General features: G+C 34.7%; 1 protein-coding gene across 5 annotated transcripts in view; it reads left to right on the top strand.

The window, feature by feature from the left end:
- LOC124445905 (contactin-2-like) overlaps positions 1 to 15435 on the top strand; it is a 43146-nt gene that overhangs the window by 22579 nt on the left and 5132 nt on the right. The window contains exons 1-9 of one of the 5 annotated variants that reach the window (XM_046996695.1): positions 2523 to 2905; positions 4960 to 5319; positions 5922 to 6212; positions 6288 to 6521; positions 6628 to 6885; positions 7516 to 7653; positions 8002 to 8017; positions 8249 to 8290; positions 8378 to 8942. The exons of 1 other annotated variant lie outside the window; for it this stretch is intronic. In XM_046996695.1, coding sequence (XP_046852651.1) covers positions 2857 to 2905; positions 4960 to 5319; positions 5922 to 6212; positions 6288 to 6521; positions 6628 to 6885; positions 7516 to 7653; positions 8002 to 8017; positions 8249 to 8290; positions 8378 to 8393 — 1404 coding nt within the window. In that variant the 5' untranslated portion in view covers positions 2523 to 2856 and the 3' untranslated portion in view covers positions 8394 to 8942. Of the gene's footprint in view, positions 1 to 2517; positions 2906 to 4959; positions 5320 to 5921; positions 6213 to 6287; positions 6522 to 6627; positions 6886 to 7515; positions 7654 to 8001; positions 8018 to 8248; positions 8291 to 8377; positions 8943 to 13953; positions 14088 to 15435 lie in introns of those variants that run through there. 3 more of the 5 variants (XM_046996691.1, XM_046996692.1, XM_046996693.1) reach the window with 3 other exon arrangements.

Here is a 15435-nt window from a genome sequence, read left to right as displayed (position 1 = left end):
GTTTGACATTGTATGAAAGTTCTATCACATGTTTTAGCACACTATTATGACACATTATATTGTGTTTTACATTGTAGAAACACTTTTTTTAGTTCACTTTTGTTTAAAAAGATTTTATGGACAATGATGTGGTGTCATATGAAGATGGAGGTTATGGACCTTCCCTGAATATGAAATTATCTTATTTCTTTATAAGATTACCATATACGTTATCGTTTTGAGTTATTAATGTTAAGTATGTTTTGTTCATTGCTATTTGCTTTAAGGTGGTCATCACCTCTTGAAACAATTTTTTTTATTTTTAAGTAAATTTAGGCAAAAATATCATTTTCTGAAAGGCATAGGTGATAGAAAATGACAAAAAGAAAAATTTTTTCACAAACTCGTTAATTAGCCTAATTATCCAAGATGGCGGCTGCTAATTAAGACTTAATTGTTTCGCATTGTAAACATGATAACTCAAAAACCAGTTGTTAAAACAAAATAAAACATACATTTTTGAAAAGCTTAGAACCTGTTCTATTATGTGACACTCTTTAATTTTCATTTAATATCTTAAATAAAATTTTAGAGTGAAATTTAGAACTTTTTCAATTATTGCACATTTTTACTGCAAACATTTGAAAGAAATTTGGCTTTAATTCATTAAATATAAACAGCATTAAAAATTCAAGAGTGTCACATAATAGAGCATAATATAGTTAGTAAGTATGCCAAATATCAAGCCTCTGCATCAAATATTTACAAATTGATAGTGTCACAAAAATCACTGACTAGAAGTCTTTCATATGCCATTAAAGCTTCTCTCCATGTCTGGATCTGTCCTATTCGTAACACACCAGCACTATACGAGAAGTATTTTTGATATTTAGAGACCTTTTCTGTCGACACATTAACTGAATTGTAAATCTCTATAAGATCTTCGTCGTCATATTTCTGAAAATCTTCAGCTCCAACTGCTTCAGGTAGAAGGTAAAGCTGATCAGGGATCCCTGCATGAGTGTAAAACCTGATTTGCGTACATAGTGACTGTTCCACGATTCCTTGATTTGGTCAAGTCCTTTTTAAGACAGGACTAAACCAAAACCATAGACACTCAAGTTGAAGTACGTTGCTTGTGTCTAAAACCCCTTTAGCTATCAAATCCTTAAAAAAATTCATCCACCACGAGGCCCACGAGCGACGTAACATGGCCCACCATGCTTCTATTCGCTGATTGCTGTGTGATGATCCATATTGACGTCAGAATGTGTGTCCGTACCATCTCGGCGTAAGAAACACTGGGCTGATGCCATAATCCCATTTTCTGTTCCCCTATCTGTTCTAAGAATTTTAGGACAGAGTTGCATATTAGATATGCAGTCGTAAATAGCCTGCCCACTACGCGGGGATCATTATTAGAAGGAACTATAATTAACCACAGTATTTTCCTGCTAAATCCATCTATACACCCATGAATGGGGAAACCATACGGTTAAAGTTTGTCGTAACCATCGGCATGCCAGCAATAATTTGGCCCCGGATTCATGTAAGCTCTTCTACGACGACGGTTAGCCCGTCTCCATTTCGATCCCTCTGGATCCACTTCTCGAAGGGTGGTTTGAGCAACCAAACGAGGAACTTGCAAGCCATTTTTGACTGCAATCGTCTCCACATGGCTCTATAGCCCAACAATTTACCACTTCCATCTAGTTCTCGAACAATGCATCTTCTTACGTGGTCTTTATCAACGGTATTTCCACGTCGGTGCAATCCATAAAGCTTAAGCTTATTCAGCAAAGTACTTCTGGAGATGCGAATTCCATGATATTTTTGTAATAGCTGTAGGATTGTATCGTACGTGTAGTTTTTAGTAAAATAGTTGCGAATGATATCTTCCATAAGTCATTAAAGTAGTGTTTAGCAGCGGAAAGAAATGTCAAGTAATAGACTGCCGGCTTTTCCTTTTTAATTTTGAACTTACGTTTGTTAGTATTCGAATTTTTGTGCGCGTATGCTGTTATTTGTAAGTGTGCATCTGGAATTTGTGCGCGTATGCTGTTATGTGTAAGTGTGCATCTGGAATTTGTGCGCGTATGCTGTTATTTGTAAGTGTGCATCTGGAATTTGTGCGCGTATGCTGTTATTTGTACGTGTGCATCCTCGAATTTGAGCGCGTATGCTGTTATTTGTAAGTGTGCTTGTACTTGTGGGCCACCGTACATTTTGGTTTTATTTGATCAAAACATACTGTTCCTAATGCTTTGTTTAATTTGTTACAAACAATGAATATGAAATGAAGGACGCTGATTATTTATGTCTTCACATAATTTTTTCACGGGTGAGGTCTTCCGTCAAAGGATGAGAAGATTTTGAGTTCTTTTTCAGAATCTTTTCTTTGTACTTTTTTCCACAACTTTCCCAAGATCCTTTTTAAGTGACGTATTGTGGTGTATGTAAGTATATGTTAAAGTATGACATTCTAAGTAGACACAAAATTTCAAGTTTCAGTTTTTCATTCATTGTTATTATGGTATTATACGTAGAGTAAAATAATTGGTTTCATCTAAAGGACAGGATGAAAAGCATCAACTTACATCAGTATCGTTTATTTAATAAAAAAAAAACGTCTGATGTATGATAATGCGAGACTCAGTGTGTAAATATTTCAAAATCATTTTTTTGTCATTATACAGCGGATGCTGTCGTATAGCAACTATTGTGGACTTTTACATCATGTGCATAATTTTATTCAAATGTATTAATGTTTACGAGTGACGACGTCACAACTTTCTACACCTTTGTGCATTAATATTGTTGGACTATTGGAAATATTACTGTATTTGTTCTTGTTCTGTTTCTTTTTCTGTGAAAGCAATGATTTCATCCGTTGTGCTGTTTTCTCTTGTCGTTTTTGTTGATTCAGGTATTGATTGCCAATATTGTGTATCTTCTCTTTAACGTACTTAAGATATTATTGGGCAAGTACTTTATACTTGGTATAATACATTTCGCCGTCATTATATGTTATTCTTTGGGTATATTTAGGTTAGTCTTGTTAATTCTTCTCTTTCATATTTGTGTTTATACATCACATCGTGTTCACTATAAGTTTGTCACGTTACACATATAAAGTCGTACTGAGTCCTTGAATGTAAGAGCGAATACTTCTTCTCAAGCATTTAGAAAACTGTGTCCTTATACTTGAATCATTTTGTCCTAATAACGTAAAAAAAATTTTTGATATAAGTATCTTACGTTTTCTACAACAAAGCCCCCACTGGCCTTATACAATATATTGCTCACAATGTATTTCATTTTGTTATGCGTGTGGCAACGCGTTTATATGTAAAATTGAACACTTCCTTTGCCGTCTTTAACTGCTTTCGTTTTTAAAAGGGTAGAGTAGACAGCTTTATGAGTTTCCCCGCCTTCCCGAAGATAACGTGTCGAGGAAAACTACAGAGTTATAGTGGATACAATTCATACTACTTATAAAAACACTGAAAGCATCTTATAACAACTAATTCATGCAAACTACGCGTGTTTGGACGACTTGTTGCTATCGTGTATAGCTTGGATTGTTTATATTCTTAATGATTGTTTTATCGTTTGAATGATGGACATCTTGTTCAAGACAAGCGTGAACATCTACCAAATTAGTGTATCCACTATCAACAAGTGAACATTTAACAAGCGAGTTTCATTTGTATTTTGCGTTGAGCATTCGTAAATCTCGAAGTTAGTGATAGCAAAATTATCGTTGTTATGAGTGTGAACGACTATTATGTTGAGATGGCAAATTTTGTACCAGCATCATGTTTATATACGATTTTTACCAATTTTTAAAGAAATTTGAACAAGGAATGCAATAATTAATGTATTACCGCCACTTTGCAAATATATTGGGTTGTTTGTACAAGATGCTCAATGATCGAAATGAGCGTTTGACTGGTTTTCAAGAGATGCTGAAATAAGCCTTGTTTTATCACATGTTTTTCTAATGCAATGTTTGATATTCACTATGACAATTGTTTTGTCGACATTTCGTGCGTCTAATCAAAAAAATCAAAAGTATCCGATGCATTTGTTTTAATGTTTTGAGTTTTTCAACATGAACGATGCATTTACTCTGATGCACACCCGCTTGTTGTCGGCAAACTCAGCAGTCTTCTTCAAATGAGTTGTGTAGAAAAGGGTCTTCGTTCAGTTTATTGCTCGATCTGAGCTAATTATGTTGAAGTGGAAAAGTATTGGCTTAAAATTTGATCTTTCTAATCTGCTATCCATCTTAGCATGCAACTGGCCTGTTTTGGTAAAATTTATATTCTTGCTATCGTTTAAAACAGATGTAAACGAATTTAAAGTTTTTTTTGCTACAAAAACTTTCATAAGACTTTGGAGAACTTTTTGAACAACTCTGTTTCTTTTACATAAATAAGACTTAAGTATTTCAAGAATTTTAAGGAAATGTTAGGGATGATGCTCATAATTTTGTTCTCAGTTCAGAACCGAAAAATTCTTCCCCATTTTTGATAAAAAAATTTTAAAGCGTAGGTTTATATTTGTTGACAAAATAATAAATATCGTAACAAAAATCAAACATGTTGAATTCGTATTTCTTTCGCTCCTGGAACCGTTAAAGTGGGAGGAAGGCTGTATTTTGTACTAAAATTGATCACTTGTACGCAGGAATTATGAAATTAGTTGACGGGATTGTAACATGAAAGTCAAAAACTCAAACGAAAAGGTTCTGTCTCATGCAAAATATGGTGCTTTCTTCAAGTGGCTGCCAGTGGTGGTTGCATCTTGCAAACGTCACAACACATCTTTCCTGGGGCTTACGATACATTCCTTGTTCAATACCAATGTGGGGAAAACTTGCTTGAATTAGATACAACATTAAAAAGCACGTTTACTTAGGTGAATTTTTGTCGATTCTCCTGGAATAATTTTTTTCTCTTTATTTTTTGTTTTTAGTCTCTGGTCAGCAATTCGAATCTGGTACAAAATTTTACAGAAGGCAGTTTACTAATATCACTATTCCATGGATTTTTACTTACAATGGCGACGGTTCATTTATTACAACATGGAAATATATGGGCACAAGTCCTGAAATTGTAATATACCGTCTTACTGATAAGGGTCTTCCCTTGAACGATCCAATTCCACGAAATCAGTTTTCTGGTAGAGTCAATTTTATTGGAGACGTCATAAGAAACGGAAGTAAAGATGCAACATTGTCTATAAAAGATTTTACTAAGCAAGATGAAGGAGATTTTGAATGTTCAATACAAGGAGCTGTATCAATAGCCCATAAAGTTACGATCGTAGCAATAGGTAAAATTCAAAACCATCAAATTATCCCTTCTTATTTGTTTATTTTCAAGATGAAGTCATGAACTTTTCTATTGAAACTTGATAAAGAGTTGTAGAATCATGTTGTTTGTTTGGTTCTAATATGTATGGATTCTTATTCAAACTCCGAGGTTTGGCTCGATCACAATCAATGCATATTACCATAATTTCTAATTAGATTTTCTTTTTTCAAACATGTTTCGACATTATGGCATACTGAAGATGGCATTCTAATAACGTCGAAACATGTTTGCTCTCAAAAAAATCGTCGTTTTTCTCAAGTGTTTTTTAACAATGCATATTACGCTTTTGGTGTTTATAACATTTTGTTTTTTGATGATATTTTAAGATTTGTGAAAAGTTAAGGAAAGATATAGTTTATATTTTGGAATAATTTTGTTTTCATTCGTCAATGGACGAGTTAGCTTCTTTAAATATAAGCCAATAAAAAAGTGCTTAAACTTACAGGTGGAGGTTTACGGTAGTTTACAAACAACATTTTAGATGGGTCACAAACTGTGAGGCTTCACCTATATCTTTATCTTGCCTAAATATGTTTTCATTTTTTGTCTTTTTTTTCTTAGTTCTATCGAACGTAACAAACTTTCGAGTTATCAATGTCGCGAAAAATGATGTGGTGCAAGGGACGGAAGTAACGCTTAGCTGTACTGCTACAGTTGGAAAACCATCTTCAAATATTGAATTATTGAAAGGAACTAATGTACTGAATTCTAGTATGACAAGTGCTACAAGTAGCATGACCGTCTTTTACAATTTTAAGAACATTACAAAGAAGGATAGTGGGGAGTATATTTGTGAAGTTAAAACAACAAATGGTTATGTATCACGAAAAGTTTTGCAGTTAAGTGTCAAATGTAAGTAAGATGTTTGTGGTTTTTGCTATTTCTTTGTTGCATATAAAGTTTAAACTATGATAATTATATTTATAGATCCTCCAGAAATTGCAAAGTCGGTAACGACAGAGCAGTTTGGCTGTTTAAAAACATCTATTTCACTTGGCTGTGAAGCCTCTGGAAATCCGAAGCCTAAAATACGTATTACTGGTCCTAATAAAGAAAGTCTGAATAATGAATTTATTCTTCAGAGATTTGGAGTGTATATTTGTGAGGCCAATAATACACTAGGAAGTGATAAGCGAAATATCTCTGTTTCCCTCGCGGAAGGTATTTGATTTTTACGTACACCTACATAACTTGCCAACTTCTCTAGCAAGACAAGTAGAAATGAGTTGTTATTGTGTAAACTTGTTGTCCATCTGTATTTCAATAGATAAGCCTGGGGAGCCTGTCTTCTCACAATGTGCGTTTGATAAACTCACATGGTTACCTTCGATATCCAAGACCAGTGTAAAATACACTCTGCAAGCAAAAGAGGTTTCTGGTATCTGGTTCGATATTCTTACCTCTTCTGATACAATGTACAGTCCGTCAACGAATGAGACCTTGAGCAATAGCAAAGATTATGAGTTTCGTGTTGTTGCTTCAAACTGTGTTGGTAGTACAGAGTCCAAGATCTGCAGTGTAACAGGTAGGTTTCAGAAAGATTGTGAATTACTACATAATTGTATTGAAGGAAGCCCAAAATGAAAGCAACAAACGAATGTATTTTGTTGGGATATATTACTTTAAATCGTTACGTGTTATGCGTATACCTAATGATGATGTCTTTTTTAATGCAATAAAACCTATATGCTAGAGTCTGCCAAGTCCCATTTTGGTTTTATTTGATCAAAACATAGACATCATAGACAAATGTTGTACTTTAGAAAAATTAATTGAATATGAATGCTGTTCGTACTTTTACAGTCCAGTACATGTTTTACTTGCATGTTTTTCTAGCTGTCTTTCATAACTATTTTGGACATCTAACACCACCGTTCACAATGATCTCTCGTTTCTCACTCCAGTTTAACGTATTTATACGCAATTGGAAATACCTAAAAATAGAGAAATCCTACAAGACTTTCTTAGAGAATATTTCTTAGCAAAAGAACTTGTCACAAATGACAGAAACTGTTAAATTAAGATCTTTCTTCTATGCTTTCAGTCTTTACTTTTTCTTCTTATTTAAAGCCAAAACCTTTGGATCATTTTTCATTTAATCTTGCGTTTGGTCACAAATGCCCTTCATTTATATTGTTAATCAATCATTTGTTAGGACAAAAAACTCCGGGAAAGCGATCAGGTGACAGTAGCAATACTGGTGTTATTGTTGGGTCCGTGATTGGTGCATTAGCTGTTATAATAGTTATTCTTATCCTGCTAATTTGTTGGAAAAAAAGGCAACAAAGAAAAGGTACATTGATAGTAATATCTAGTATGTTATTTGTTTTTGTTGTTTCTTTGGAACTAGTTAGGCTTTAAAATTTGTCAGTTTGGTATCCCTATACATGTAAGCACTATATTTACTTACGTATCTCTGGCAAGAGCATTTTTGCTATGGTATTTTTATTTCACGAAATATTTTTTGTATAAATATGCAAGGAGCAGCAAAAGTTTCTACGACTCAAATAAATAATGCACCAATAATTAAATAACGTCTACAGCATTAAATGAAACACTCGCGTTTCGTTTAATTTTTATCTTTTTTTCCTGTTTCTGCATTTAATTTTGTTTTCTTTAACTATTTTGTTTTTCGTTTCAGATTCGTCCAATGTCAGGTACGTTTATCATTAAATACTTTCAGCGTTTTTAATGAACCGAAGTTATTGAAATAATGATTTCAGTGTTAAAATGTCAAAACAGAAAGCATAAGAGATGTTGTCTGTTGTCCTTACTTCTTTTTTAAAAGTTTAATTTCCTTTGCCAGTAAGAAATACAAGCATATTTTCTTTTTTTTGGCATGCATGGTTGCAAAGAATTGTTATTGATGTTCAACTTTATGGTTTTAGAGTTAAGTTAAGTCCTACAAAGAATAACCGTCAAATGTTAAGGTAAAACATTATTGTAATATATGTTTTGTATTTGTGCCGGTACGGTTCGAAATTGCCCTCTGAAAATGATTTGCATTTTTTTCCAAGAATGAAGGTGGAGTAGTATACCGTGACACTCCAGATATGAACACGCCTCAAGTTCCTCCTCCAGCGCAATATCAACGAGATGACAATGACGATCATTATGAAAATGATTATAATCAAAAATCCACCAATATACCCTCTTGGGTTTAACAATTACTTTTCTCATATGTATAATTTTAAATTTATTTGCCGTTCGCCTTTCAAAGGAATTTTGTCCTACTTAGAGCGTCATCGCTTTCGGTCAAGTAAGGCCACATAACAGCAGAATGCTTTTCTCGTACGTAAAAGTGTACTTCTCATAAATCTAACACTTAGCATTTACAATTTAACACATTTCAGTTATTTTTTCGCCTCTAGTAATTTTTAAAATTCTGTGGATTCTTGAATGTATTTGTTCCTTTGATTCTTGTTCATACAAATACCGTATATATAAATATATATATGTATGAAAATTTGTAATCCAGGCATGTTTATTGTTTATAATAGAGCATTCTAGATATAGATATATATATGAATATACGTTAAAAATCGCCCTTAAAGAATGGTAAAAAATAAATCAATCTTGTGTTAATTTTGTTTGTTCATAATTTGGGGTGGCACAACCAGGAGTGCTCTCTGGGCACTGTCCCCTTAAAAATTATTGAGTTTTTGGCCTGTAAACAAGTCACAATTTTGCCATGCGGAATTTCCCCCTTTTTTAACCTTTTAAGATTTGTGGATTTCTTTTATTGTCCCCCCTCCTCCAAAAGCAATTTGAAGATGTGCAAAATTTTCAACCCTTTTTTACAACCTTTAGAGTGGAAGAGACGTGCGTCACTGGATTTGTAGTGTAATATAGGCATATCGACGATGTTTTGAGTGAGAAAAATTTTTTAATTATGAGGATGCTTTACGATGTATTTCAGTTTTGAGCTTAATCATCCTGCAAGGAAGCAAATTATTCGAGCTTTTGCTTCATGTTGAGTTCATAACATTGGTTTCAATAGATTGGTTTGCACAGGATAAAGCAAACTCACTTATAGAATAGACCGATTAGCGCACGCGTTGTATAACCTTGGCATGCAACATTTACGCACGGCGTACCTATTTTCTTGGATTGATGAAAGTCATGACGACACAGCAGTGCGACACAATGACGTCCCTGAGTTGACATCATTTGTAAATTGTATGTTTTTGTACATTGAGTACGTTGTGTTCAACTATGTATGAATATATTTTTGTAGTCGATTGTAAATCATCATTCAGGCTATTACAATTAGTATTATAGTTTGTGGACGATTACAAAAACAATGACTTAATGACTTATGGAAGATATCATTCGCAACTATTTTACTAAAAACTACACGTATGATACAATCCTACAGCTATTACAAAAATATCATGGAATTCGCATCTCCAGAAGTACTTTGCTGAATAAGCTTAAGCTTTATGGATTGCACCGACGTGGAAATACCGTTGATAAAGACCACGTAAGAAGATGCATTGTTCGAGAACTAGATGGAAGTGGTAAATTGTTGGGCTATAGAGCCATGTGGAGACGATTGCAGTCAAAATATGGCTTGCAAGTTCCTCGTTTGGTTGCTCAAACCACCCTTCGAGAAGTGGATCCAGAGGGATCGAAATGGAGACGGGCTAACCGTCTTCGTAGAAGAGCTTACATGAATCCGGGGCCAAATTATTGCTGGCATGCCGATGGTTACGACAAACTTAAACCGTATGGTTTCCCCATCCATGGGTGTATAGATGGATTTAGCAGGAAAATACTGTGGTTAAATATAGTTCCTTCAAATAATGATCCCCGCGTAGTGGGCAGGCTATTTTACGACTGCATATCTAATATGCAACTCTGTCCTAAAATTCTTAGAACAGATAGGGGAACAGAAAATGGGATTATGGCATCAGCCCAGTGTTTCTTACGCCGAGATGGTACGGACACACATTCTGACGTCAATGCTCATCAATATGGATCACCACACAGCAATCAGCGAATAGAAGCATGGTGGGCCATGTTACGTCGCTCGTGGGCCTCGTGGTGGATGAATTTTTTTAAGGATTTGATAGCTAAAGGGGTTTAGACACAAGCAACGTACTTCAACTTGAGTGCCTATGGTATTGCTTTAGTCCTGTCTTAAAAAAAGGACTTGACCAAATCAAGGAATCGTGGAACAGTCACTATGTACGCAAATTCAGGTTTTACACTCATGCGGGGATCCCTGATCAGCTTTACCTTCTACCTGAAGCAGTTGGAGCTGAAGATTTTCAGAAACAATATGACGACGAAGATCTTATAGAGATTTACAATTCAGTTAATGTGTCGACAGAAAAGGTCTCTACATATCAAAAATACTTCTCGTATAGTGCTGGTGTGTTACGAATAGGACAGATCCAGACATGGAGAGAAGCTTTAATGGCATATGAAAGACTTCTAGAAGCAGCTTAAAGCAAATAGCAATGAACAAAACATATTTAACATTAATAACTCAAAACGATAACGTATATGGTAATCTTATAAAGAAATAAGATAATTTCATATTCAGGGAAGGTCCATAACCTCCATCTTCATATGACACCACATCATTGTCCATAAAATCTTTTTTAACAAAAGTGAACTAAAAAAAGTGTTTCTACAATGTAAAACACAATATAATATGTCATAATAGTGTGCTAAAACATGTGATAGAACTTTCATACAATGTCAAACGACCAGGCACTTTTTCTCTTAGGATCGACGAAAACTCCTCTACAAGTTCATTATAAAATTGATAAGTGCTGGGAATCTCTAGCAATGGTCCACATGTGTGTGCTACAGGACGACGTTGTAAACCATTAAGTTCTGTAAATGACACTTTTAACTTTTGACCTTCTAAAATATCAGAACCTGTGGTAAATTGAAGGAACGCGGTTACGTTGCCACCTAGAGACTTTATATAGCGCACCAAATGATCAAATGCATTTCGTTGTGCCTCATTTTCGGGGGAGGCATCTAGAATTTTTAAAACCTTTTTGGACGTGGGTTTTCTTTCTTGGTAAAAGCAAAGAATGCTTGCAACATCTTGAAACGCAGGATGACTTTTCAATGATTGCAATATTGTTGCCCAACAATTGGAAACGTACCGCGGTCTTTGGATAAGTTCTTGGTGAGCTAATTGGCATAATATATCTTCAATATTTTCTTCTGTGGGATTGAGATAGCACTTGTAGCTTTCTAAAACTTCAAGTAAGTCTTCATTTTTACATATCTGTGATCGATTTTTCATTAAGTTATCAACCACTTTCTCTCGTCTTCAGCCATATACTCCATGAAAGAGTTTAACAGCACTTCACAAGAAACACTGTCTTCACCATGGAGAGTACATGCAACAAAAGCTGAACACAATGTAATGGGGAACACTCCTTCTTTGCAGTAGCCATACAACATGATTCTAGCCACTGCCTCCCATTCCAGCTTTCGATAATCATGACGAATGGCTGGCACCTTGGTAGATGCTCCAATAGATAATGACTGATAAAAAAGGTGCCAAAACTCTGTAAGAAGATCACGTGCAACACCTCTTCCTTCTCCCTCCTCAAACATACCTCTTGCATCAACTACTTTAAAAAATATAGTAGATTTCAATACATTTGGATTATAAAATTCTGTTATCATGTCTTTCAAAAGGGTTGTGCGATGGATTAGCAGATCTAGCACATGCAATTGTTCCTTGGGTAGATTAACTTGAGCTGGTTGTACAAGATTTGGCTCTGGTTCAATATTATCTAGTAGGGATTCAGTTACATCTAAAAAATAAATTTAAAATACAAAAACAATCAAATATACAAAATGTATAGGATACATATGTAACAAATCATTAGTTATACCTGCATCCTGAAAAATTTGAGCAGGCATTTCACCTGGTTCCATAATGATTTGCTCAACTGAAAATGAATCAACCTGAAAGGAAACAGCTTCCACACAACTATTATCAACATTAACAACATTGCTTGGAACAGGATTTGTTTGAACATGGCTTGCCTCCACTAGACTAGCTTTTGCAAGACTAGCTGGAACAGCATTGGTATGAGCATGATTAACTTCCACAAAATTATCTGGTGTTGCATTGACTTGTTGAGAATTTCCCAGTTCACATATAGTTTGTGAAGAATTTTCTTGCACAGAATTATCTTCAAAAACATCAGCAGTATCTGGAACAACCGTTTCCTCGAGGTCTTCAGTCAAATCATTGGCAACTAAATTTAGAATATAACATAATTACTAACCCTACAAACAAATTCTTTTGAAGGTTTAATGTTAGTTGCAACATAATTATTCTAAGGCATTTTTTAACTTTTATGTACTAGGGCATTTTTCGCATTTTGCTCTGTGCTTGCCCCAGTAGTGAACCTTTATTCACCAGTAAAATACAGTCAATAGGCCCATTCAACTCTGGGAAGCTCAGAAATGTTGCTTCAATAAAATGTGACTGCTTTTTGATTATTTATTGCATGACATATCAGTTTTCAATACAGCCAGTGTTTGTCTTGTGCAATGCCCCTAATGCTCACTCCAGCAGTCTAAATGCAAAAAATACCGGAATTATTTTGAACTCAGTGTTTACCTTCAAAATCAAGCATTTTGCAAATGTACAAATTTACTCGACTGTATGGACGTCCAAGTTCATTTTTATATTTTTCCACAGAGAATTTTTCACTGCTTCCTGGAATATTTCCCACGATATCCATATCAGGGTAAAGTAAAAGCCACTCAGTTTCATTATGATCTCTGAGATGTCTGTTGTGGGCAAGCTGTTTCTGAACTCCGGCATTCTTTACAGGAACTAATGTATCTGATTTTCGAACATCAACAGGAAGTAAAGAAGATCTTCTTATTTTAAGTCTTTTACCGTCGAGTTCAATTATTCCAATCTTTATCTACAACACAAAATTGAGTTTCATTAACCAAATTTGTATAATTGGCATAATCATAACATTGAATACACATACCTTCACTACTTCATCTTTCTTCTCCTTTTTTTTTATTTGACTTAATCGTTCATTTGACTTCCTTTTTCTAATAGTTTGAAAGGTAGACGAACTACCAGCGCGGTGGGAATTTTCTAGTTGATCGCCACGATCAGTGCAAGGATTGGCGACTGCGTTCTTCTTTATGTACTCTTCGAAAGTTAACGGTTGTTGACTAGAGGCCGAAGGTTTAATTTCTGATACACTTGCACCACAGTTCTCGCAAAAATTTGCATTTTCATCCTTTTCTTTTCCACAATGTGGACAAAACATCGTTGGGTTATTGACTTATTGCTATTGTGAACATGTGAATCATGAAATATTTCTCGCCGGCAATCTTTTCGGTTTTTGGAGCCCGATTTTACGAAACGTCATGTAATAAGCCATGAATGTGAATATTTATTTGTGCGCGTATGCTGTTATTTGTAAGTGTGCTTGTACTTGTGGGCCACTCTCGAATTTGTGCGCGTATGCTGTTTTTGTAAGTGTGCATCCTCGAATTTGTGCGCGTATGCTGTTATTTGTAAGTGTGCATCCTCGAATTTGTGCGCGTATGCTGTTATTTGTAGGTGTGCTTGTACTTGTGGGCCACCGTAATTAACATTGTTGGACTATTGGAAATATTACTGTATTTGTTCTTGTTCTGTTTCTTTTTCTGCGAAAGCAATGATTTCATCCGTTGTGCTGTTTTCTCTTGTCGTTTTTCTTGATTCAGGTATCGATTGCCAAAATTGTGTATCTTCTCTTTAACGTACTTAAGATATTATTGGGCAAGTACTTTATACATGGTATAATACATTTCGTCGTCATTATATGTTATTCTTTGGGTATATTTAGGTTAATCTTGTTAATTCTTCTCTTTCATATTTGTGTTTATACATCACATCGTGTTCACTATAAGTTTGTCAAGTTACACATATAAAGTCGTACTGAGTCCTTGAATGTACGAGCGAATACTTCTTCTCAAGCATTTAGAAAACTGTGTCCTTATACTTGAATCATTTTGCCCTGGTAACGTAAAAATGTTTTTTAATATAAGTATCTTACGTTTTCTACAATAAAGCCCCCACTGGCCTCATACAATATATTGCTCACAATGTGTTTCATTTTGTTATGCGTGTGGCAACGCGTTTATATGTAAAATTGAACACTTCCTTTGCCGTCTTTAACAGCTTTTGTTTTTAAAAGGGTAGAGTAGACAGCTTTATGAGTTTCCCCCCCTTCCCGAAGATAACGTGTCGAGGAAAACTACAGAGTTATAGTGGATACAATTCATACTACTTATAAAAACACTGAAAGCATCTTATAACAACTAATTCATGCAAACTACGCGTGTTCGGACGACTTGTTGCAATCGTGTATAGCTTGGATTGTTTATATTCTTAATGATTGTTTTATCGTTTGAATGATGGACATCTTGTTCAAGACAAGCCTGAACATCTACCAAATTAGTGCATCCACTATCAACAAGTCAACATTTAACAAGCGAGTTTCATTTGTATTTTGCGTTGAGTATTCGTAAATCTCGAAGTTAGTGATAGCAAAATTATCGTTATTATGAGTATGAACGAGAATTATGTTGAGATGGTAAATTTTGTACCAGCATCATATTTATATCCGATTTTTACCAATTTTTAAAGAAATTTGAACAAGGAATGCAATAATTAATGTATTACCGCCACCTTGCAAATATATTGGGCTGTTTGTACAAGATGCTCAATGATCGAAATGAGCGTTTGACTGGTTTTTAAGAGATGCTGAAATAAGCCTTGTTTTATCACATGTTTTCTAATACAATGTTTGATATTCACTGTGACAATTGTTTTGTCGACATTTCGTGCGTCTAATCAAAAAAATCAAAAGTATCCGATGCATTTGTTTTAATGTTTTGAGTTTTTCAACATGAACGATTCATTTACTCTGACGCACACCCGCTTGTTGTCGGCAAACTCAGCAGGCTTCTTCAAATGAGTTGTGTAGAAAATGGTCCTCGTTCAGTTTATTGCTCGATCTGAGCTAATTATGTTGAAGTGGAAAAGTATTTGCTTAAAATTTAATCTTTC

The sequence above is a fragment of the Xenia sp. Carnegie-2017 genome, unplaced genomic scaffold (assembly GCF_021976095.1).
Source record: "Xenia sp. Carnegie-2017 unplaced genomic scaffold, XeniaSp_v1 HiC_scaffold_22, whole genome shotgun sequence".
NCBI lineage: Eukaryota > Metazoa > Cnidaria > Anthozoa > Malacalcyonacea > Xeniidae > Xenia > Xenia sp. Carnegie-2017.
The sequence above is the reverse complement of the archived record's forward strand: the minus strand, read 5'-3'. Positions and strand labels throughout refer to the sequence as shown.